The following is a 26,077-nucleotide window of genomic DNA, read 5'->3' as shown; positions in this document are numbered from 1 at the left end:
TGTGAATGCTTTCAGAATTTCAGATGATATTGTAACCTAACATTTTCCTTAATCGAAGGTATTCAGAGAGAGAGAGAGAGAGAGAGAGAGAGAGATTATACATAGCGTGAAGTGGTCCTTGTTATTTGAGCTGGACAATGCATACGTGTGAAGTTACTAAAACAGCAGCAAAGTCTTATGCTTGCAGGAAGTTTATTGATACAGTTCACACGGTGACAAACTCCACCTTGAATGCTGAATCAAACAGCATCATTTTCAGCATCTGTTAATGAAGAGACATTGAACTGTTTAAATATCTGGTCTACATGCTTGGTGTTACTAATCAAAAATATTCTAGCATTTCCTACTGAGGCCACCTCTTGACAACACAAGGTTGTTGTGATTAAGATCATGGCCATGTCATTGAAATACTGCCTCCCTCTTAGCCCCCCAGGATCACAATGGCTGCAAAGTGCTTATCTTTTCGCTGAGGCTCACGCTTTACTCACCCCACTGTCTACACTGATGGGAGTAAAAAATGAGCTGTCGTATCTCATCTCGGTTGCTCCCTATTTCTTTAAAATTATCCTCTTTTATTCTTTTAGAATCTACCATGTACTCAAAGGTGTCTGTCCAAGCACATACATGTCAGTGTCCCCATGTTTTCTCAAGCGTATGAATACCCAGGCTCTAAGTGCTGAAGGCTCAAGTGTGTCACAGCCCACATGTCACAGTAGGAAGGGTTACCTACTCTTTTAAGGTTCTGCTCTGCGGACATGGGCAGTAGTCACAGTAATTTCGCCAGCAATACCGTAACTTCCAAAGGGAGTACGTTTGTCACCAGATCCTGAACTCTTTTTAGCTACATCTTCTACTGGGAAAGCAACAGAAAGAAAGACTGGGCTTTGCGGTCTGGGGCCATCTTGTCCACTTGTAGGAGGACTAGCATTCTGGGGGTTTGGGGCAGGCCTCTGGAATGTCTGGTCTGCAGGAACGGCAATGGGCACTTGCACTGCCGCGTATCTCTTCAAGGCATCTGACTGGGACACAACAGCATGTCCAGGAAGAGGGCTCCAGTCCTGCGCTTCCTGAACATTTGAGCCTACTAATATAAAAGGTGGGGCATTGGTCTTCTTGCTGTCATCCATCATCACATAAGTTGGAGAAGTGACTTTCGGTGGGTTCTGCAGAAACTGTGGCTCCTTAGGATTAGGTAAATACAGGGTTGCTTGGGGAAAAGGCCCAGGTGCAGGTGGCGGTGATGGGCGACTTTGTTGATTCATATCAGTTAGACAATAAAGTGTCCACATATTAGAATATGGTGGTGGTTGTCCTGCTTCGCTTGTTGCTAGTGCTATAAAAAAAAAATTGCAGGCATTAACGGTTTGGTCTCTGTATCAGGCACTATGCACAGTCATGTCTTTTTAAATCTTTTTTTTAAGCATATGAATAAGCAGTTGTAGTAGTATGTGCCATAAAGCATGTTATAGAGAGGACGTGGAAATTGTGCCTGGTAATGTGAAGGAGCCGACGGCTCAGAACAGTTGGAAAGGGGTTGACAGCAGTGGCAGGGACGGTTGAGTTGCTGCTAAAGAAGCAACTGTGCTCTAGGTTGCTGTTTCCAGACTCTTAATACTGTTTTGGTTCCTTGAGACACAGTATCACTGTGAGCCCAGGCTGGCCTTGAACTCTTGGCAGTCTTCCTGTCTCAGTCTTCCAAGAGCTAGGATTACCACCATGCTAACCAGAATCTTAGACATTAGATGTGGCTTCCGTGTGGCACTCAGAAGAAAGTCAACAAAACTTCCTACTTTACCAAAAAATAATCAACCACGTGAAGCCTTTAAAAACTCATGTTAGTACATCAGCACAGCATTTCTCTCCCAACCTAGACATTAGATTCCATCTTTCGACAGGCACCATCATCTCCCATCTCCAAACTGTTACCTCATCTAGGAGTCAGAATCCCAGAGAGCACTCCTTTTAGCCAGAGCTAGACACCACCATATACCTCAGAAGACAGCAAAAAGCTGGTGGACATTTTCATACAGAAGGCTAGAAAGGCCAACCATTACCTCATAGCAAGGGCATCTGTAGTGCTGAGAGTGGCTTGCCAAAGACAGGGACTCACATATGCCCGGTTCGTGTTTTGAATTCTAGGCCTTTTCTGGTGCAGCCTTCCCTCTCTTCACAGAAAATTTTACTATGCACAGATTAAATGAGACTGTCAATTGAGCTTACTAAAACTACAATCCAAATCGCCAGTCTCTCCAAATAGGAGAGTCTAGGCTGCCAATCTGAGCTTTCTTGGTAACTTGTCCACAGTATTAAGGAGAGCTGTCCCCCAGTAACAGCTAAGTGCCTGAAAACAGTGAGTTGGCCGGAAGTGCGGCTCAGCCCCATGATGCCAGCCACAGGGCTCTGTGCGGCCCCTGCCATTCCAGCTGCACTGAGTCTGTCACACTGCCAGTCAGAATTTGATTGCTAAGCACCTGCTTTGGTAGTATTCGTCATTTATTCTAGTTTGAGTCAGAGTGGAGAGCTTCTACAACAGGAATGGGCGGCTTCTTTGATGCATGTCCCTTCAGACACCAAGGAGAGAAGGTAGGGCCACTGCAGCGTCCAGCTAGGCAGAGGGGTAGGCAGGCCAAATGCCATAATTAGATGGAGAAGGTAATTATAACTCCTGTGTCAAGAGGAAAATCAGCTGGAGGTTAAGCAGCCAAAGAAACAGCTCGTCTTCAGTGAGTCTGAGGTAAATGAATAAAGGAGCAAGTGTGTGAACTGCAGCCACGGTCGTTTTCACGGGGGCGGCCATTATTTCCGCTGCTTTCCTGTGACACAGAAGCTCTGTGTCTGATCCGTCCTCTCTCCATCCAACTACAGCGCTGCTCCCTCAGCTGCAGGAAGGTCCAAAGTAGGAAGCAGCATTCGAGCCAGCAGCCAAGCCTGATTGCACAGTTCTCCTGACTCAGTGCGAAAGCAGTCAGCCACACCACCATTTCTTTCATGTTTAAATGCCACAGCCCAAGTAAACGCAGTGTTCAGTGTCAACTTTTCCTCCACGAACAGCCTCACAGTGACATCCCATAACCATTTTGTAAACAGGCATTAAAAGTCTAATAGATTCCCATGTTTACAATGTGCACAATGAATCGAGTTTTGACAACGCTATGTGATTTCCATAATAGTAAAATTTTAAGTAGAACAAAGCCTTTAGGTAGGTTTGGCATTTAAGACCCTGAGCATGGACTTTGGTCAGCTGGCAGGAGCAGAGCTGGGTGGACGGACACGAGGTGCAGACGTCACCTGAAACAGTACGCGAGTGCAAGCTTCTAATTTTCTTACCTGGCTCCGTCAAACCTGTTCGGGCGCAGCTTCCCCATCTGGTTGGATTTCTGGCGCAGGAGGGAAGGGGTCACCAGATGAATGGCGTGCAGGGTTCCCCCCTGACTACTCCTGGCCAGGATCATCAGGGTTTATGATAACGATCTCCGTTTCAGAGGCTACTTTGAGAAAGCCCTCTGCATCCTCGGGCTGACCCTCTAAAGCAGTGTTAGAGAGCAGAACTGTAGCTCCTGCCTCCATGTGTACTGAGGGCTTGTGTTGGGAATTCTCCACCTGTACAATTTTCAGAGACTCTACAGATATTTTAGTCTTGGGTTCTACAGGTTTGGGACTACGTGGTGGTGACTGCTCAATTTCTTTAGGACAAGCAACTTGATCAGGAAAAGGGATAACTAGGTATCCCGGTATCTGCTCAACATAGACAACTCCTTCATTGACAGGCACATCGTTAAAAATGGATGATATACGAGAGGCTGATGTGACCTGAGTGTCAGGAGCTCCATCATAAGCAGGAGGTTCTTGTTCACCCTGCAAGGGGGCTGAGGAAGCCTTTGGTGGTTCAGCCTTAGAATTAGGACCCACAACTACCTGCGCGGACGTTTGGCTCACAACCTGCACTTGTACCTTCTCTCCAGAACACACCAGAGGAGCAGACACCACGACTTCTTCAGCAAACTCTGCACTCAGTACGTCCTGGGAAACAGCAGGCGTACTTGTTGCCACGTCCACCATTAAAACTTCAGAATAAGTAGGCGGAACATTACCTAACATCTGAGCAGCAAACTGAGCTGGGTCAGCCGGGACGTAGGCGTACTCTGCAGAGACAGGCGCGGGAGGTGGTGAGGAGGGCGGGGTGGCCATCTTAGGAGTAGTTGGTTTGTCGGAAGGACCCCAAGCTCCTTCACATGTCTCCTCAGGCTGTAGTTCTGCATGAACTGATGGAAACTGAGTGGTTTTGTTGCTAAACAGTGGTCCGGCCACATTGTCCTCCTCTGTGTCTGTGGATTTTTCCATCCGCGTAGGTTCGCAGAAAATTGTAGTTGTTTTTATGGGTTCCTTGGTACCTTCTTTCTTCTCCACCGTCACTCCTTCTGCCCATCTCTCTACTAAAAGTGACAGACAGGTGAATCACTCAGCAAGGACTCCTTAAAATATTTTAAATAAAGCAGTGTGGTAGGCAGAACATTCAAATACCAGTATACATGGATCTATGTGCAACCTGTGTGAATCAGCATAGAATTAGCATAGCTAATGAACCTGTAACAGCTTATATTCATCCACCTAGAATGTTCATTTCATTAGAAATGAATGACCAACATATAATGGCAAAACTGTGGTTCAGAAGTTCCACCAGAAAACAAAAACAAAGCCACTGAGGAGACAGCCCAGGAGATAGCGCTCTTACTGTGCAAGCTTGAGGACCTGGCTACGTGAGAGCTTCGCAGGACGACCTGAACGTCACCTGACACCCAGCACTGGAGAAGCTGGAAGACCCTGAGAACTAGCTTGTGGGAGTTGGCAAGCTCTGGATTCAGCGAGAGACCCTGCCTCAATAGATAAAGTGGCGTGTGACCACTGTCAGTTTCTACATGCACATGCCCACACAAAACCACAAGGTGAGCCAAGGATGAGCTAAATTAACATGGGGAGTAAACTATTCCAAATTTTCAGCTGATATCTTAGCTGCACAGAAACATTCCTCCATTTAAGAAAAGCAGTATGCAAAGTTTAACAGTGAACTGGCTGGTAGAAGACATCATTTGCGGACCATACTGACCCAGATAAAAAGAAAAAAGAAAGTCCTAGGTCCAATGGGTAGCCACTCAACGCTCGAGCCTGAACAAAACCCAAGGCAGCTGATGACTTGCAGACTGTTCTGGAAACCCTGTTTTGAGGGTCAGTGCACACACCTCCCTGATTGCCTTGGCTGCACCTCATTCAGGGCTTTCATGCCTGCTTAGGCTTTTCGGGAAGTATAGTCTGCAGGGAAGGTGAGTTTTGACAAGTATTGACTTCAGGGCAAAGGTTTTGGAGACCGTGTTGGTAGCATAGGCCTAGGAAACCTACTACTTGGGAGGCTGAGGCAGGAGGACTGCCATGAATTCAAATCAGCTATAGCAATAGGGCCTTAAGACCCTACTTTCAAAACCAGAAATGCTTTCAGAGGTTCATGCTGCTTTCTAGAGGAAGGTGTCCTTCAGTGCCTCTTCCGCAGTAGTTGTCTGATTCTGGACATAGATGGCCACACCAAATGTACTGAGAAATGGCTCTTAACATTAACCCCACCTTTCTAATTATCTCTTGAGGGATCGCCTGTCCTGATCTTCTCGCTCTCATGGTAGGGATTTAATCTCAGATCTGGGAATGCTAAGGAAATGTTTCTACCCCTGAGCTGTATGAATCTAACATTTTGTCCACCAATACTTTTGACAGAGTGTTGCTCTTACAAGTAAGACAGAGTTGACAGTGCACAAAACTTGCATTCACTGGGAGATAATTTAAGCAAAATTATTGTAGGTATAAAAGCATAAGAACCTAATAATCATGTGAATAAAGATATTGAGATATCTCAGGGCTGGAGATATGGCTCGGCAGTTAAGAGCACTGACTGCTTCCTCTTCAGAGGACCCAAGTTCTGTTCCCAGTGCACAGACACAAAACTGCCTATAACTCTAGCTACAGATACCTTTGGGCATCTGAATACACACACACACACACACACACACACACACACACACACAAAATACACACACACATACACACAACACACACACATACACACACATACACACACATACACACAATACACACACACACACACACACGCATGTGCACACACTTAACAATTTTAAATGATAATAAATTTTAAAAAAATCTTTAGAGTTCAGAAATACTAAGAAGGTTTGAATAAGCCTGACTTGAGTATGAATAAGCCTGACTTGGTTGTTACTCTTGTGTTGAGTCTTTAATGACTGACAAGTACTTTTCTGCAGGCCTCAAAGAAAAGATGGAGATGAGGTAGACCACACCAAGAAGAGGATTGTCCTAACGCCAGACAGTGCTCGTAGGGCCGCAATGGAGCCATGGTCATTCTAAAGACACTAAGTTCCAGGGAATGAGAGCGCTGGCCCTTGGCTCTCATGTCCTGTTCTTTCCTTCTTCCAAGAGTGCATGGAATTGGGAAGTCATTGGCAAGATGATTAACTATTGCAGGTTTCCAATGCCTATCAGAAAGTTTTCTTTCTAGGGATAATCCCACAAGACGTTTCAACAGGCAAATGACACAGACAAAGAATGCTTCTGCCTCCATGCATTCATTCGGCACAGACTAGGACCAAGCAGTGGCACTGCCAGCGAGGCAGATCAGTCAACCATTGGGAGTAACCTGGGAACAAAGAAAACCTCTTCACCGACTCATCACTCATGAAACACGTGCTCACATCTGATCTGCGGGAATGGCAGCTAGCTCTTGTACACGCTGAGGAGACTGAAAGAACAAATCAAGGCTTGACTTCATCTTGCACAAACGGGTCATTTTCATATCTTACAAGTGATGTGAAGACTGGAGACAGCCTCTATGGCTGGGATCGACCAGCAGTGTATGTAGGGTGTGTATGTAGGGTTAGTATGGGTGCCACACTCCACTGAAACTAGGGGTTCACATGAGGCAAGTTCTATTCCATGAAAGGCGGATGTCAGCTCTTAAAGTGATATTTTTTGTGTGTAGAAAACTGAACCACCACATGGCCAGATTTACTCACGCCTGTCATAAGACTAGCAGAGAATTAACCAGTCAGAAGATGGGGAGCTACCATTCAGGAGAGGAAATATTCTACTATGTCAGAGCCTGGTGGTGTCTATAGGAGGACCAAGATAGAGGGATACAGTCTGTCTAATAAGAAGCCGTTTGAGGAAGACAAGAGAGCCAAGGTCACATCAGACAGCCATGTCCTGGCCCTAGTTTCATATTATAACTGTTCACAGTCTCCCTAGTAACAGGAGTGACCATTGCTATCTTACTCCCTAAAGGGCAGTCTGTTTCTGTGAGCTTGCTACCAGGACTGTCTGCATGCCATGCCTACCTCCTTGATATCTGCAGCTACTCGAAGAGATCAACAACCACATCTCCTCCTCTTTAATTCCATCGAAAGTATGGCTGGCCTGCGATTTTTTTAACTCTTAATCTACATTTAAAATTTTGAGATGGAGAAACATTAACCTGCATAGACCAAAGTCCACCTGCTCAAATGGCTCCTGGGTCAAGTCTTCAGTAAGTACGCTACTCTCAGGCTGCTACCACGCAGTTGCCTCCTACCATAGAAACTGTCTTGCCATACGAAACGGGGTAAACCACACAGGATAAGCATTCACACTCAGTACTTTTAAATCCAGCTCTTCTTTTAGAAGACAAAAACACAGCAACCTTGACTGAAGAACTGGGATTATGGATAGAAAATGAGTAATGTTCTCACTGGGTATGAATATGTGGTTAGGCGTATATGACGAGTCCCCACTGTTTATCACAGGTAGCTAATAATGACACTGAGTATTTGCAGTTGCAGCTAGACTAGACAGTACAATAACCCAGAATTATAGAGACCTCATTCCCTGCCCCTCCAAAATCTCCATGTTTCCTATATTAATCTTTATTTCCTGTTTTGCATGTCTTTTACAACAGAGCCAACCCATCACGACATACGCATTTTCTTAGATCCAACTCCCTAATTTTTCTAATTGCTATTATCTTTGATGATGTGTTTTGGACAATTGAGGTAACAGTATCACCAAGCCTGATGGCAACCTGAGTCCAGTAGCCAGGACCCACATGAACAAAGAAAGCTGACTCCTCAAAGTTGTCCTCTAACCTACACTTGTGTATCATAGCAAACACTATAGCATGCACATGCACACAGCACAAACATGTCTGTGTGCTTAATTACAATTTAAATAAGCCTAAGGTTCAAATCATGAAGTGCTGAAGAAATGGCTCTGTGACTAAGAGACCTCATTGCTCTAGAAGAAGATGTGGGTTCAGTTCCCAGCATCTGCATGGTGGATCACAACTTCCCATAAGTCCAGTTCCCAGGACCAGCACCTTTTTCTGGCTTGGGCAGAAGGTGGAGTTTGTATGTAAGTGTATCAGTACATATGTGCAAGAAAACACCCAGACACACATCTTCAAAAAGAAACCTCTTTTGAAATGACAGTTTAAATGTGGCTCATCGTTCCCTTTCTTCCCCTGCTCATCCAGACTGTTGGTCAGCCAGTGCGGTAAGACTACTCAGCTGCCTCACACGGTGGCCACAGCCAGTTTACCTCTTCACAAAATTCTATGAGAAGCTTTTCCTCACCATTCTTTCAGATGCATTCTTTACCGTCACATCCTCCCCTTTAAACGTTTCAATTGTATCAATTCTGCCTTTTCATACAGCTCAGCTTTTTGTTGCTACTCTGCCAAGTTCGGTTTAGACTTTACAATAAATGAAAACCAGCTTCTCCAAGCATATGTTTGCTTCTATGTCCCACTGCCTAAGGTATGGAGGAAGCTACTGTCTCACGAAGCCATCTACTCAAACAGACTCATAGCACGGAGTATGGCTGAACACATACAAACTCTTGTAGACTGGGCTCGCAAGACAGTGATGTGGCTGTGTCTCAGTTTCTTTTGAACAACGATTTTTTTCTTTGAAATGTCTTTAAAAACCCCAGCTCTGCTTCATTAAAGAGTTTATACATCTTGTGTATTCTGAATCAGAAATGCCTAGATGCTGGTACGTCAGACTTTGAGGGGTCACAAAAACACTTTAGAATGTTTTCATGACCTATTAGTAGAAACCTCTAATCTGCAAACCAGGGATTTGATCCACTTTAAATCTGAGTCCCTGAGCCAATGTGTGGTAATTATCATTTTAGATTTTACAGCGTGGTTCTCCCCACCCTCTCCCCTTTCTAAGATTTAAAATCTTCTAAGCTGGAAATGCTGCTGTTTACAACAACAACGAAAACCTACCTGGTTAAAATGCAAAGCACCGCACGGTCATTTCACACAACACGCTGCTGTGGTGACCAAGGACGCAGTGCAATAGCTACTGCCAAGGGTGTGATGACGCTGCTGAAGCGGGGGTCTCCGTGGCACTTACCTTTCATCTGGTGAAACTGTTTAATCAGATCTTTTATATCCAGAGACGAATTCCCTGAAGGAGTAAGCGCAGGAGGTCAAAAAGAGTTTTCAAGGTAAGATGGCTGCAGAGCAACAGACATAGAGTGGAGAGCGATACAGACCTTCTCTAAACACAATGAGTTCTTTAAAGTACACGGCTGCAAACTGGGTGATGTTGGTTGGGTTGGTTTTGAGAATGGCTCTGCTAACTCCCTCAAGCAGAGTCTTGAGGCCATAGGGTACAACAAGTCTGGGCTTTGAAGAAATCATTTTGGCAGGATGTCTATAATTTCAATTCTAATGAAGAGAAACAAAGTCTTACACTGTAATTCGATTTATTGAGTTTTCTTATTTAATTAGGGTCTCTAAAACCAAACCTGTCAACACTATTAGCTTTACTTCTAATCTCTTAAGCATTCACTCCGGTAACATCCAAAATGAAGCCCATTACCAAGTGCTCACTCTGGACCAGTGAGCGATCCGTGCTCACTCTGGACCAGTGAGCGATCTGTGCTCACTCTGGACCAATGAGCGATCTAGCATTCATTAAGAAGCGGGTAGGTGGGCCACAGACATGGCTCAAGTGCCTCCCACGGACCTGAGAACCTGAATTTAATGGCTGGATCCCACAGGTAGCCAGAGAGAACTCCAGAAGTTGGAGCTTCCACAACCTCCACATGTGCGTGCATGCACATTCACATACAAGCACATGCACACACACGCACTTTAAAATAGCAGGAAAAGCTTTGCCAGGATCACCATAATGCTTTAAATACGTTTTATGTCCAAATAAAGCATATAAAATCCAATTATCATTTCCAGAAAGATAAGTTAAGCACATATATTTCCAAATAATGTCCATACGGCACTAATGTACACTGCTGCAAAACGATTTCTACCAGAAAATCTGTGGTACTCTTCCGTACCCATAATAAGTAGTCAAATTACCCTTAACTGGTCTTCTCTAGTTTCCCCCTTTTCTCCTACCTTGCTCACTTTTTTCTTTAGACTCCGTTGGCCTGAATTCTTTATAGACTAGCTGGCTGAGAACTCACAGAGATCCACTTGCCAGTGCTGGTTCTCTGCGTATTACATAATCCACTAGGGATGTCTCACCTTCGACATTTGGTTATATTATCCACAAACACGTTGGGTTGTGTTTATAGCTGTCCTGGGACACAGGCTGCAGACTGGACACCCCTAGACCTATAACTCTTACAGGAATCAGCCCTAACCTGTGTGTGTGTTCACTCTGAAGCATTATGAAGGCTTGCAAATGGGTAAAAAAGGAAAAAAAAATCCCTTCAGTAATGAAAAGTCACAGTGCTGCAGTCTTTCACTTTACTAAGTATGGGTATTAAATTGGGTCCTGAGCTACCAAGGAGCCACCATATAGGAGACAGGTGCTTAAATGACTTTGAAGTATTAAAAATATCAGTTCCTTAGGGAATGTTGGCTGTTCTAGACACTGACAGCCTTCAAATGCTCCTTATGAAGAGCAGACTACTGTGACAAGGAACCAGGTCCTAACACCTTTGCAAGTGTCACGGGGCTAAGCAGAATGGTTTAGTTATAGCAGCTCTATGAAGGGCCAGCGTCTAATAAAAACACAATATGCCACAGCAAAATGTTGGTTATTTAAAGCATCTTTCACCTTCTTACCAAAGGCTAGGCCAAAATATTGATCCAAGGAAACCCTTTGAAACTATGATGTTTAATTCCTTACTCATCTGGTGCATTGCCGAATTAAGCCTTCTTTTGGGGGAAGTGCAGGCTTACCACACCCACGTGCTAAATGACAGTGAGATGCATACATATATACACATACATATATAGCGCCCTCTCCTTGGCTCATTAGTGCTACCAACGGGGCAGCAGCAGAGGGATGGTGCTAGTACCAGGTTTCAGTTTAGGAACACTTGAAAGCCAGGGATGCTGACTGTCCCTAAGAACTTTGAGAAATGCTGGTGGCATCCATATGGCACCAACCCAGCTGACAGAGGGGTTCAAAAGTGATAGCTTTGTTGCTTAGTTTGCTATGAGCGAGCTTTTTAGAAAGGCACACCCTCTGGAATGTGCCCCTCTGACAGCTCGGGTGGGACGCAGCCACTTTCTGCCCGCGGACGCCAGTGGGGACTACGGGGCCATTGAAGGCGCCTTCCAGGCACGGTAGGCAGAGGACGCCAGATTCCCACCCGACCACTGTCTTCCCCTCCGAGCGGCCTTCGGGACGCCGCCTTCCGGGGCTCAGCCAGCGCAGTTCCGCCAGGCTAGGCCCACCTTCTCTCCGGCTTGGATAGAGCTTCCTCTTTGCCCCCTTGCCGGCGGCTCCTGTGTGAGAGCGCGCAGCCCGCCGACTATTTATACCCCTGCCGCGTCATGCGTACGTCACAGAGCCCCGCCCCCTTGCTGGGACCTCAGCCGATCTAGCCAATAGAGAGCGGAAAAGGACAAAGGCCGGGAGGGAAGAGCTCAAGAACCGAGCTTTTTGTCTTTCGCCCCTCCTTCAAAGGGGACTGACGTTTCGAAGGCAGCAGCCTGACCAGTGGTTGTAGGTGCAGCTCAAATGGCAGAGCCTGCCAAACATTCTTGGGAATGGACTCAGAAGACAGGACCCAGAGGTGCTCGACTCTAAACCGAGCCTTAGGAAGTTGAGGAAGAAGGATATGATGAATTCCAGACGGCCTGCCTTAGGGAACAAAACAAACCCTGGTGTGTAAGGAAGAGAAACTACATTTATAGCTGGCAATCTTGACCTCGCTGCCTGCGCCCGCCCCTCTCCACGCACACACCTCCTCCCGACCTCCCCCCTGCCCCAAACTCCTATTGACCTTCTTGAGTCTTTTTACAAAAAGGAATTAGGTACAGCCTAGGGCTGTTCCTCTTGAGAAAGCTTGCCTGTAGGGGCAGCAATCCTGGAGCTGCTTTTCTCCTTAATTAGGAACAAGCCCCATCTCATACCCAAGCCATCCAGGACTTGCTGGAATCACCGGGATGCACTGTACTCCTGGGTATTCTCTTGCACAAGGTCCAAAGGGGACTGCGTCTGCTCTGAACCAGCTTCTCACCCTGTTGTCCCCACTGTCCTTTTGTCTTTTTGCACCTGCTAGCCCTAGCTTCTGCCACATTTTCTTGTAGTGATCTAGACTTGTTTTCCTTTCTGGACTGGAGTTCTCCGGAAAGCTGTGCTGCAGTCTCTGCGGCTCACGGAGTAGAGTCTTGACTGGAGAAGTGTACTGCAAATCAAAGGCCAAAACTCTCAGGCTATCTTTAGTCGCCTTACTAGCTCTTTGTTGCCCTCCTCTATGTGACTTAACATCCTTTAGGGTGTAGGACAGGGAAAATGTGGAACGTATTAAAGCAGCCATGGAGTTTTCCAACAGATGTTAACCACGCCATCAGCACTGAAACCTCCTGTAGATTCCACCAGTTTGTGGGATACTTACCTGCTATCCCCACCAAAGCAACCGATTTGTAACTGGGTTCTGTGTTGTAACGATAAAAGTTCCTGTAACTACTTCTATGGTGGCATATGCAATTATATGTAATCTGGACATAGTCACTCATATTTGGTTCCAAATAAACCTTCCTACTGTCTTTGTGGCAAGAGCTGTTTTACTCCCACCCAGTAAGCAAGACTTCAAGACACAACAGCACAAATATGTCTTCACAGAGAAAAGGCCATATTTTGAGTGTTTGCTACTGTGATTTGCTTAAGAAGGAAATCAACTACAAAGGTTTATACAACATTGTTGTGCGTGTGTGTGTGTTTGTTCGTGCGTGCTCACACACGGGTACACACGCCTGTATTAAAACTCGGGCTTTTTTGTTGAATTTTAGTGGGCAAAAATAAAGTCTAAACTGAGTAATGAATTGGTTTATAAATCTCTAACAATATTTTATTTTCTGGTGGCATTTGAAAGTTATAATTCTTTACCCAGAAATCTTACCTTCCATGTGTTAAAATAAGCCCCCCTGGGGGGGGGGATGCACAAGGGGACGTCCCCATTTCAGAAGAGAAGGGGAAGGTGGAATGGTGGGGTGAGGACTTGCGTAAGGGAGTAATGGGAGAAGAGAAAGGACCAATATTGGGTGGTAAAGTGACTAAATAAATTTAAATTAAAAAATAAAGATACCTAACTGAATTCATAAAGATAAAAACAGCCAGAAAGTATATTACTTTGCCATCATCTTCAAGTCTGCCAAATTATACAAATGTGTTTGGCATACATAAAATCTCTCTCATCAAAGGCACAACCCAATACAGAATGTATTTGACATTTACACACTGGAAGAGCCCACAGCAAGAGCATAGAGCAGTTTGAAACTGGGAATCTCAGTGGCAGAAATATGAGCAACCTTAAAGTAATCTACAAATACTGCATTTGAAAGTAGAGACTTTATGCAACCTTTGAATATGGAGTAATAGCTTAGACTAAAAATTCAAACAAGAATAACTAAAGTAAAACCTTCAGGACTCAGAAGGTTCTGTGATCCTGACAGAAGCAAGAAGAGAACATGGTGGTAGCAGTCATAGGTTTAAAATTGATGATAGTCTTCTCTCCTCGAGTTACCAGGTTCCAGTGTTTTTCAGAACTCCCGAGCTTCTCAGATGTACTCAGCCACAGAACGCAGTTGTCATCTTCTGTGTTTTATACATGATCCACATCAGGAAGCCAGTGAGAATACTTCATCAGGGGTCTACTTGGAAGGGACAGTTAATGTTGCAGACAGTGCAGGGAGGAGGAACTTCAGTCCAAGACACCTTAACTTTCTCAGTCCAAGACTGAATCGTGTAGGGCTGCAGAGCCCAGGCCTCCTGTGCAAGGACTGCACCACTAAAGGATACGAAACACCAAAGTAGGACACCGTCCTTTCACATCAAACTAAAGATAGTGTGACAGAAGAAGATAACGTGAGACAATATTCCAGCTGACTAGCTCCTGCTTTACTTCCTGAGTATTAACATGCTGACAGCACACACGCCCGTGGTTCAGACAGTAGGCTATGCAGACAAATTACACTCTAAATGAAAGCTTGGTTAAAAGGTAGAAGCCTAAAGATGACAGCCCAATCATGGCAAGGTTCTTAAAAGTGACCAAGGTGTTTATTCAAAACCACAGCCATGTAGTACTAAGCACAAAGTACAGCCAACCACCAGTAAATCCCAGCAATGAACCACCAGTAAATCCCAGCAGTGAATCACCAGTAAATCCCAGCAGTGAAGGATTAAACCACAACAGTGATTTCTCTTCAATAGTCCATGACCTGAGGAGAGAGGGAGTGGTGAAATTCTGGCAACATACAACCCTGCAGATCCGTCGGCACCAAAAGTCTCAGGTACAAACCACACTTATGGAACTACACAGTGGCTCTCACCCTTCCTAGTGCCGCAGCCCTTTGATAACAAACGGTTCATGTTATGCTGACCCCCAACCAAAAAATTACTCCATTGCTACTTCCTAGCCATAATTTTGCTGCTGTTATGAATTGCAATGTTAAGTATCTGATAAGAAGGATGTCTTTTATTGACCCAACCCCAAAGGGTGGTGACCCACAGGTTGAGAACTGCTGTGTTAAAGGCTGAGAAGCAGGTAATTTTCACAGCAGAACTCCTAAAATAAAGAGCTATTTGACCAACTACCACTTTGGTTTTTGGACGGGACTGGCGGCAGGCATGGGCTTGCGGACTTACCTTCTGTGCTCCTGTGTTGAGAACCTCCCTTTTGAGAACCTTTACAGACAATCTGGGGAGGATGTGTGTAGGAGTGATGTGTGTATATGTGTGCGTAGGGGTGACGTGTGTATGCGTGTAGAGACTGGAGGTCAGGGTCCGGTCTTCCTTAGTCACTCCACCTTATCTTTTGAGGCAGGGTCTCTCACTGTTTCACTAAGACTTAGCTTGCCAGTGAACTTGGGAAGGGGAGCTCAAGGGCTCCTCCTGCCTCTGCATCCCAGGCGCTAGGATGATACTTCTGCTGGGCTACTTTTTGTTCTTTTATGGGCACCAGACCAGGAACATGGCTCTTGCGCTTGCATGGCAAGCCCTTTCCTGACCTCCCAGCTCCTGGGGACAAACTTGAGCTGCATAGCATTAGATCTTTATATGTTAAGCATGGTGTTCTAGTTATTTACATGTTTCATATAAAACAGTATTCAGTTCACGGTCCTGAGGTCTGCGTTCTAGTCATCACCCCACGAAACATGAGTAACTAGAGCACGTCAGCTGCCACTGCTGTACCTGAGACTCACCACACGTAAGAGGATGAGAACGTCTTCAGAGACCCTGCTGCCCTCTGCCTCCTGTGTGCTGAGACCACGGGCACAGGCCACATGCCCAGACAAGAGTGTTTGTTCCACAATTGCCATAGGAGTATTTCCAGTATGAAGTGAAACACTAGAAAACTCTGATTTTTATCTAAACACAAGAGACATGCTATGTGTGGTACTGTTTCCAATTTCTCAGGTACAGCTTCACTGAGCCCACTCTGATCTATGCCTAATGTAGGCGCTCCTACAAGATCACAGGGTTGAATAGTTAGTTTGATTTTATTTAAAAATAATAAATCACAAAACTAAAGTGTTTGAACAAGGTCACTTAACCCCCTCCCAGGCCACTTCTTGTTATCATTTGGTCATCTTTATTACTCCGCACTACACGTCTAAAAGAGGATCTTCAGTATGCCAGTGACACCAGGACACATCCCTGGCACAGGTGATCTCCAGAAGAAAAGCTGATGGTCTAGAGAGCTTTCTCCTCTGCCTTCACAGTGCTGACTCTGGGTGGAGGGGACAGGGGTCTCTCGGAGTTTATCACTGAGGGACCAGTTCCCTTAGAGAGGCCAGAGCAGCATGGACACGGACGTGCAGTCTGTTTTCAAAGTCGTAGCCAGAAAAATCCTCCTGAAAGGACCAGATAAAGATGACTGTGAACTGTTGGCTCAGCCTGTCCCCAGGGTGCCATAGGCTCACACACATACACCATTTTACACCCACTGCATAACTCCCTACCTCCTACAGGGCTTCACATCCAGTTGATATTCTTCCTCCCCAATACTCAGGCAGGGTGTATAAAACTGTAATCCCACCTCTTGAGAGAATAAGGTAGGATTACAAATTCTCTTTGGAAAAATTCCCTCAAGTTATTCTTGAAATACTAGTCTTAAATTGAGTTCAAAGCAAGCTACTCTGGGAAAGTTCTTTAAAACCATAGGAGGGGCTGGTGAGAGGGCTCAGCAGTTAGAAACACTGTTTTCTCTTCCAGAGGACCTAGGTTCGATTCCCAGCACCCATAAAGCACCTTACAGCCATTCTTAAGGTTCCAGGCATCTGACACCTTCTTCTGGCCTTTGAAGGCACCAGGCATGCCTGTGGTGCACATCCTGGAGATGCCATTTCAAAGCCATGTACTCACTGTGGTGGCTAAGCCACCACCTCTCTCCGGAATTATTAACACATGGAACCACACTCGCAAATGTCCCCGACGTCAGCCCCCGACGTCAGCCCCGGTGTACAGTAAATGGGGTGAGGGCAGCCAGGAGGAGGCGGCGGGGAGGGGGCAGTTACCTTTGCCTGAAGGAGTAGCGTTCTGCCTCTTGCTACAGTCTGTGAACAGAAGAACGCACTGTCTTACCAGCAATGTCTGCACGTCCATTTGTGGAGGACACAGCTGAGGACTAATCATCCCCTTACAATTAAGAATGCAAGCTGAAGTCCCAACCCAAACGCGTGGTAGTTACAACTCTTCCTTAGAGAATCTGAGCTGTTTTCAGGCCCTAGTGAATCCTGACTATAACTAAAACCATTCTGCTGCCCACTGTGCTAACTCATGTCTTCACGTGTGCGTGCGTGCATGCGTGTGTGTGCATGCATTTGAGGCGATTCTCTGTAGTGTGTAGAGGTCAGAGGATAACCTGGGATGTCCTGAGGTGTCTGTCCACCCATTGTTTGAGACAGTTTTTCTCCATGGCCTTTGACTTGGAGGCCAGACAGATTTTCCAGGGAGCCCCGGGGTTCTGCCTCCCCTCTCTTGGCACCGCAGTTGTGGACATGTGCTGCCATACCTGGTGTTTACATGACTCTCAGGATTCCATGGGTCCTCCCATGTGGGAGGCAAGTCGTCCACTACCTGCCATCTCCCCAGCACCACATCCTCACTACAATTCTCATTAAATCAGCAAGCTGTTTGTTTTATCCCACTGTGTAGATTAGGAAGTCGGTCTGGTGCTGGTAACTGGACTGGGGGCACACACTAAGACCCATGGTCACATGACAGCTCTCGTCTTCATACACTACACCCCAGCACAGTATTCCGAAAAGACAGCGACTTTTCCCCACACAAAGGAAGCTCTGCATGGAAAGTCACGGCTGTAATAGATTCCAGTGTGGCCACTACTGCCTCTGTGAGAAGCAGTGTCAGCATCCTGCACTCACCCATAAGACCAAGGCAAGCAAAAGAACCAAGGGACTCTGTTTAGGTGAAGGGTGCTTGGTGCTGCTGTGAGCACAATGCGGCTGCTGAAGACAGCCACACAGAGGACCTCTTACCTCTGCTCTGTCTAGCAGGAGACAGCCAAGCTCATAGCAGGCATATGGCTGGACAACCACACACAGGACCTCTTACCTCTGCTCTGTCTAGCAGGAGACAGCCAAGCTCATAGCAGGCATATGGCTGGACGTATGAGTTATTCTGACGGCACGACTCGTCTTTAGCAGCTCGCTGGAAGAACTGAGAATCGCAGAATGTTACGTGGAAGAGCTCCTCTCCTCTTGGAGTAAAGCTCGCCACAGCCCTTGGGAGGATTTCTCCTTTTTTAGATCAAATCTCTTCTCGACTGCTCTGTATTCCTTCCCTGTAGATCCTCCTTTGTGCTGGGTTCATAAGACCGTAGCCATGCAAGTACACGGTGTATCTGAACACATTCCCCAGGCCCGGCCCTCTCCCCTCCACCTCCTCCCATCAGTTCCCAAGGATCCCCCACCATAGATAACTTCATTTCTGTGCCACATCATCTAAACACAAGTGAACTAGGACCTGTGGCCAAGGGAAAACCCAATGCCTGTCTGAAACCGACGTAATTCTGTCAATGTGACTATCCCAGTTGCACCCCTGTTCCTACACGCTGTAAACTCCTGCCTGTCACTGCATCCCCACCTGCAGCTTTGAAGCCTTCCACAGCTGCTGGGAAAGAGTCCCCCAAAACACAAACACACCGGCAACCTAACGTGCCAACACGCCAAGGTCTACTGGCCTGCAGAAACTCTGTCTGTTAGAGAGGTAGAAACATCCCCATCTTAAGACGTGAAACATTTCACAGGCCAAAGTCCACCTCTCACCACCATCTTCCCACTACCCATGTATGCAATCTACAATAGCTACCTAGAGTTATGCAATAACTAAGACGATTTACATTCAAGGATTAATTTCAAATTCAACAGAGTATATCATAGTCTATGAGTTAAAGACCAAGTCTCCTATATTATACATGAAACTCATGAAACGATTTCAAAGGGCAGGCAATGTAATATCACCTCTTTTAGAACTTTGTTTGGTAGGTGGTTTTTGTTTTTTGTTTTTTAAACTGGCTGGCCTGGAGGTATACAGCTCAGTGGTAAAAACATATGTGACATGAATCAAGCCCTGAGTTCAATGCCTAGAACCAAAACAACAGGAACAAAGCCTTAGTTAAAAAACAACAAAAGCAAACAAACAAACAAACAAACAAAACAAAACAAAGAAACCAAAAGAAAAAAGAAAAAAAGCCTCCCTTTCACTATAGTGGGAAAACCTAATGCTCTTCCAGGTACAGGCCATCTGGGTAGAATCAGCCCCAAAGGCTCATTGCTGAAGACCTGGTCCCAGCTTGGCACTAGTGAGGAGGGACTGGATGACCAGGATGCTCCATGGCTGGATCCATCAGCTGAACTCACAGTGCAGTGGGACTTCAGGAGGTGACACTGCTCACAGAAGTCAGTGGTTGGGGCATATCTGTGAGGGGACATCCTGTGACAGAAGTCAGTGGCTGGGTCATATCTGTGGGGGAACAACCTGTGACAGAAGTCAGTGGCTGGGGCATATCTGTGAGGGGACATCCTGTGACAGAAGTCAGTGGTTGGGGCATATCTGTGGGGGGACATCCTGTGACAGAAGTCAGTGGTTGGGGCATATCTGTGGGGGGACATCCTGTGACAGAAGTCAGTGGCTGGGTCATATCTGTGGGGGGACATCCTGTGACAGAAGTCAGTGGCTGGGGCATATCTGTGGGGGGACATCCTGTGACAGAAGTCAGTGGCTGGGGCATATCTGTGAGGGGACATCCTGTGACAGAAGTCAGTGGTTGGGGCATATCTGTGGGGGCACATCCTGTGACAGAAGTTGGTGGCTGCATACCCAGAAGAGAACATCCTGTTCCTAGTTTATTTTCTGCTATGTGAAGGAATTCTGCCTGTCTTCTCTTCCATGATACTTCACCTCATCGCAGCCTGAAACTGAGCTAGACAAAAAATAAAACAAAACACTCCCTTCGAAGATGCTCTCCCCAAAGACTAAGGCGACACGTTTCAGCCTTTCCTCCAGCCCTGCACAGCAGCCATTAGCTGTCACAGAGAAGAAAATTAACTTGGTGAATACAAGCTACCCTAATGTCCCCTCACCCCATGTTGTTTGTGAGGGCTCACTGCTCGCAGGCCTTGTTTCCTCCTCTCTAGCTGTCACCCTGCCCTGGCTAAAGAGCAGTCCTCACAGAAAGGAGCACGCTAAGACTCCACAGTTACACTAGGAACATTGCATTAACCACCAGGCCCTCCATTCACAGTATACGGTGCAGAGTCCTGTCACGGCGAGATAACTTCTCCTGCTGCTCTCTCCTCCTCTTCCACAAGCTCAGGTGCCAGGACCCACAGTTTGGCTACCGTGTAGCCATGGCAACATGTTTACCTGAACAGCATCTTGTGAGTTTCCGAGACATTTGTGTATGGCACCAAGGAGCAAATGCTTCAATCCAACAACAGATGAATCATCCACTTCATGGCAAGCTGGAAGAGAAGGAGCGTGAAGGAAGGGAAGACACCTACTTAGAACCCAGTGTCACCAAGGCCAGCTGCAGTTTCTCTGTTTGGTTCATACTTCTGCCCCCCAAATCTAGACGCTGTCCCTTGCCCATCTACTAGTGACTCTCCTTAATCAAAGAAAGGCAAAATGCTAACCTTTCTCTGTGTGAGCACGTATGTGCAGGTGCCCGTGTGTGCAGGTGCCCGTGTGTGCAGGTGCCCATGTGTGCAGGTGCACGTGTGTGCAGGTGCACGTGTGTGCAGGTGCACGTGTGTGCAGGTGCCCGTGTGTGCAGGTGCACGTGTGTGCAGGTGCATGTGTGTGGAGGCCAGACATGAATCTTCAGTGTCACTCTGCAGACACTACTTTCCTTGTTTTCTGAGACAGGGCCTCTAGAGTCTGGCACTGGCCAGTGTTTCCACATCCCCAGCACTGTGGGGAGTGAGTATGCGCCACCACAGCATCTCTTTTCTCTGAAGCACTCCTCAGCAAACACTGTCAACCCTTAGAGAACCTGAGGCTCCGACTTTCACTAGGAGAGGGAAGCTGATCTGAGAGGGCACAGCCTGCATCTTTCCAACTACATGATGTTCTGGAAAAGACACAGTCGTGCGGACAGGAAAGTATCCGTAGTTAGCAGAGTTCAGGAGAGGAGGAGGAGAGGGAGGTGGGGAGGAATGCTTAGGGCAGTGACGGAGCTCTTCTGTGAGGTGCTGTGAGTGAGCCTGAGCCACCAGACTCACTCACACACTAGGAAGTGCAGCAAGAGCCCACACTCTACACACCGAGGCTTTGGTGGCTGTACTGGAAAAAGCCACTTCATCTGTGCTAACAAATACTTCACAGTGTTACAGGATGTGTGAGGGGTCAGAGGGTGTAAAGGAGGGTGCAGACCTGTGTGTGCGCGCACGCGCGCGTGTGTGTGTGTGTGTGTGTGTGTGTGTGTGTGTGTGCGAGCGCGCGCATGCACACATGTGTATACAGGGGTGTGAACAATTCTGATGTGAATCTCAAACCTTTTCAAGGTTTAATGTACAAACTTGCATTACACCAACTGTGAAGCCATGTAATAGAAACTTGGTTATGGTTATATACTGTGCTGTACTAGGCACCAAGGAAGACTCAAAACAGCAATTTGACCTTTAAGAGTGGAGATATTTGTTGTTTTAAAGAAATAAGAGTTGACTTTGGAAGAGAGGTCATTTAGTTAAAGGACAAGGGCCCATTGTTTGATCCCCAGAACCCACATTAAAAAGGAAAGACATGGCATGGTGGTAGGTGCTAGAAACCCCAGCACCTGGGGTGAAGACAGGTGCAATTCTCAGGTGTAACAGCCAAGGACATCTCCCAGGCTCTAAACACATGTGCACACACATGTGTGCACACATACATGCACAAACACGTACATACATACATACACACACATACACACACACACAGAGAGAGAGAGAGAGAGAGAGAGAGAGAGAGAGAGAGAGAGAGAGAGAGAGAACACCTATAATAAAGTCTTGTCTAAAAAAATCTGTGATTCAATAAATAATGGGGTGTGGCTGCATGAAATCTCAAGAACTTTCTGGAGCAGCTGACCATCTTTTCTGGAGTTTGCCTACTGTAAATCCCTACAGGGGCTCCCTATGTAGCCAGGACTGGCCTTAGTTCTGATCTTAGGAGTTGGGTTATAGGTTCATGCCATGCTTTCCTCTCGATGCTGTACTCGCAAAGGTGTGATTTAAGCCTCTGCAAACTCCCAGAAAGGCATGGCGGATACTCAGTTCGATGTGCTTCTCAGAGCCAGGATTGAGGTTAGCTCCTAGGGTCAGAGGGCAAGTCACTGCTGATGTGAGCCTGCTAGATCACTATAGAACACTGGCTGCCTGCCAGCCTTCTGAGCGCTCTGCTGCTCACACATCGACTCCTAGGGCTTTAGAAGCTTCCATGTTTTGGTTAATTATTAACAGAGACCCACGGAATATGAACATCTACTTTGTTCTCCCCAGAGAATTTTCCTACTGTAATAAAAATGGTTTTACCAAGATAACCTATAGGCCTATATATTTTCAACTATATGAATCAAAAACTGTAGCCTTTAATTACATGGCTACATATTTACTGTAGGAATAAGAGGCTTTAGTCACGATAGCTTCAAACACATCTCAAATGTCTATCAACAGGAATGCAGAGAAGCAAAGAGCAGTTCTGATGTGCACACAATGGAATACTACTCAGCAAGGAAAATGAATGGTCTAGTAGTAAAGGCTACCGTGTGGCAAATGCCACAGCCATACTGCTTCATGAAGGAAACAGTACACCTCAAAGTACATCTCATATGATTCTACTTCTGTGCAGGTCAAAGACAGGCAAACTACATATGGACACAGAGCTCAGAACTGTCTGCACTGACGGGGGACCTGAGGAGGAGTATAAGGACCTGCAAATATTCTACTGTGACACCAAGCTGTGCACATTGCCCTGGCTCAGTGAGCCAGATACTTTGCTCCCTGACCCTCTCGTGCATGTATGTGAATCACACTTACATGCATGTATGCAAATCACACTTGCATGTATGAGAAGCACACTTACACGCATGTATGCGAAGCACACTTACATGCATGTATGAGAAGCACACTTACACACATGTGTGCAAATCACACTTACACGCATGTATGCGAATCACGCTTACATGCATGTATAAGAATCACACTTACACACATGTATGCGAATCAAACTTACATGCATGTATGAGAATCACACTTACACACATGTATGCGAATCACACTTACATGCATGTATGTGAAGCACACTTACATGCATGTATGAGAATCACACACACATGTATGAGAATCACACTTACACTCATGTATGCGAAGCACACTTACATGCATGTATGCAAAGCACACTTACATACATGCTCCTCCCTTCACTGGGAGTGTGTGCTCACCACCCCACACCCACTGACTTGCTAGGACTGGTGCCATTTTCCTCTTTTTGTCTTTTGAGAAGGGTCTCATTGAAGTCTATACCAGTGCGTCCTACTCCTGTTGCCGGTGTTGCATCATCTACCACAGCATGACAGACGTGTGTTCTCCCAGGCAGCTGTCAAGAGACAGACTGGGGGGAGCTGCCCCGATGGTTCATTGGACTGCACAGAGATGCTTACCTTGACTCATTCTCTGCAGGTTGGGGAGGGAACAGTTGGGAAGGGCTTTCCACAAGTACAGAACTTCAATGGATGCCAGCACACACAGTGCCCTGGTTGGGGTCTGCTTCCGAAATCGCTCAGCCTGCAAGGAATTCTCAGAGTGTTAGGCCCCGATCTTCAAAAGCAAACCCAAGTAACAAGCTGCACTTTGGATCCACATCATAGAGCAAGGTCAATGTGATTGGCCCTCCCTTACAAAGCCTCTCCACATCACAAATGGTATGTAGTTTTTAAATCTACTTATGGTTGTATCTCATAGCCATTATTCAGCCAAGACTGGGTGACTGGCTCAGAGCACACACCTCCGTCATGTCCTGTGGACCTTCATCTACTTAGGGGCTCACTGCACTCTGTACTATCATCTATTTATGAATTCATCTATTTTTTTTTGACAGGAGAACCAAACTCAGAACTTTTCACATGCTAGGAAAATGTCCCAGTATTGAGCCACATTCCCACCTTTGTAATTCATTTATTTTACGTGTGTGTGGAGGGGGGAGGGACGGAGGGAGGGACGGAGGGAGGGAGAGAGAGAGAGAGAGAAGGTGCAGGCATCCGCCTGGGTAGACTTGAATGAAGGCTCCTGTTGCAGTCAGAAGGTGGTGCTGTATCCTCTGAAGCTGGAGATAGAGACCACTGTGCCAGGCTGACAGGGGTGCTGGGAACTAGGAGTGTGTGTACTCTTAAGAGCTGAGCTATTTCTGCAGCCTCTGTCATCTACTTTATGTTGGAATAAATCTTATTATTTATCTAATAAAAGCTAACTAAACTTCAAAAACCTAGTGGAGTAAAAGAAAATTTATAAAACAAAAAGTAAAGGAAAAGTGAAGCTTTGAGAAAGGAGGCCATCACTCGAGGTCATGAGGTCACTCAAGGTCACGAGGTCACTCAACAGTATGTTAGCATCAGAAATAGGAACCACAGGGGGACACTCCCCCACAGTTCTGAGATTTCTACTGATAATTGAAACACCATGTTTTGTCTTTATTACATCAAAATGTGATGTCACCGTCATGGGAAGCAGGGCCATCTGCCTCTCAGGGCTTCCACCAACTTCTTCTGAAGTAATCTGCACTTCAGACATACACTTCCTCCTTCCAGGAGGGCTCATTATCGATCAGAGTCCAGGATATCTCATTAAACAACAAAAACAACCATGCTTTAGTTCTGTGCAGCCTTTCTCCTCAGAGCAGAAGCAAGGCCACAGGAAGAGACACTGAACAGGACAGGACACTTATCTGGGGAGGTGCTAATTCCGCCTGTCTATCATATGTCCTGGCATGCTGCCAGGCTCTGACATACATACCTTTTTCACTGAGAACTGTTCAATCTGGTTATTTTTCCTTTTGAATAGCTTCTGGACTTCTTTAAAAATGAGCTGTGCCCCATCCACGTCACCAGTGGCTCCTTGACAAACTGCAAGACATCAGAACTTCATTTCCATGGTTTCCAGGAAAGGACATCCACAGGTTATGTCCAAAGGATGGCACCATCCAGCTGACCCTGCCCTGTGATGCACTCTCTCCTCTCTCCCTCTTCCCCGCCCCAGCCCTGCCTGCTGCCCATGGATAAGAATGTACGGCTCTCAGCTACTTCTCAGCGTATGCCTGCCTGCAGCCGCCATGCTTCCTACCATGATAACCTCTGAAGCTGTAGGCGTGCCCCTTAGTTTAATTCTTTCTTTTATGAGAGTTGCCATGATCATGGTATCTCTTCACAGCAACAGGACAGTGGCCAAGACAAGCTGACGAGAATGGCGAGGCCATGCATGTGAACCACACCTAAAGTACTCAACATCTGTCCCTAGACCGCGCAGCCTTGCAGCCGTCCCTCCTGCGGCACAGCTGGACACGTAGCTTTGAGGTTTCTAAAGCTCACCCATGTGTGAAAACAGGAGGGACTTGGTACTTAAGAATAGGGCCCAGACAGAACTTAGCACATCTGTTCTTCCACAAGGACTCAGTTACACCATCCCAAAGTCACACGCTTTTCTGGTAACACAATCCTTACATAATTTTAATGTTTCTGAAACATTGCGCCAAGAGGATCAGATCCAGCAATCCTGTTTTCAGATCTCCTCAGAGAAGCCAAAAGCAAGGGCTCAGGTTGACATCTGTACATCAGTGTTCTCACTACACACACACACGCACGCACACGCACACGCACACGCGTAGCGCACTGGTAGATGAATGGGTAAACCAGACATGGCAGGCACGGGCCGTGCAGTGAATGGGGCTTTACTCAGTATGAAAAATGAAGAAGGGGTTGGGGATTTAGCTCAGTGGTAGAGCGCTTGCCTAGCAAGCGCAAGGCCCTGGGTTCGGTCCCCAGCTCTGGAAAA

The 26,077-nt window shown here is 46.4% G+C and overlaps 2 protein-coding genes across 14 annotated transcripts in view; both read right to left on the bottom strand.

Annotated features, from left to right (window-relative positions):
- Positions 1 to 175: 175 nt before the first annotated feature.
- Positions 176 to 11,822, bottom strand: Cabyr (calcium binding tyrosine phosphorylation regulated). 9 transcript variants are annotated; one of them, XR_015642461.1, is made up of 6 exons: positions 11,768 to 11,822; positions 9,610 to 9,784; positions 9,468 to 9,521; positions 3,328 to 4,433; positions 731 to 1,333; positions 176 to 262 (listed from the first exon to the last, which is right to left on the bottom strand). XR_015642461.1 is itself a non-coding variant. In XM_087593517.1 (6 exons), the coding sequence occupies exons 2-5, from the start codon at positions 9,755 to 9,757 to the stop codon at positions 735 to 737; spliced, it is 1,143 nt and encodes a 380-aa protein (XP_087449643.1). In that variant the 5' UTR covers positions 9,758 to 9,784; positions 11,768 to 11,822; the 3' UTR covers positions 176 to 262; positions 731 to 734.
- Positions 11,823 to 16,017: 4,195 nt separating this feature from the next.
- Positions 16,018 to 26,077, bottom strand: part of Ttc39c (tetratricopeptide repeat domain 39C) — a 119,339-nt gene continuing 109,279 nt past the window's right edge. For 2 of the 5 annotated variants that reach the window (XR_015642459.1, XM_087593516.1), the window contains exons 9-14: positions 25,043 to 25,152; positions 23,695 to 23,818; positions 20,424 to 20,521; positions 18,111 to 18,215; positions 17,054 to 17,092; positions 16,018 to 16,390 (exon numbers count right to left, since the gene is read on the bottom strand). Coding sequence is in view for 3 of the 5 variants with exons in the window: in XM_087593516.1 (XP_087449642.1) it covers positions 16,301 to 16,390; positions 17,054 to 17,092; positions 18,111 to 18,215; positions 20,424 to 20,521; positions 23,695 to 23,818; positions 25,043 to 25,152 (566 nt within the window). In the remaining 2 variants the exon portion in view is untranslated. 5 annotated transcript variants of the gene reach the window in all.

The sequence above is a fragment of the Rattus norvegicus genome, chromosome 18, assembly GCF_021556685.1.
Source record: "Rattus norvegicus strain SHRSP/BbbUtx chromosome 18, alternate assembly SHRSP_T2T, whole genome shotgun sequence".
NCBI lineage: Eukaryota > Metazoa > Chordata > Mammalia > Rodentia > Muridae > Rattus > Rattus norvegicus.
Note: the sequence above shows the minus strand (reverse complement) of the source record. Positions and strands in the feature narration are given on the sequence as shown.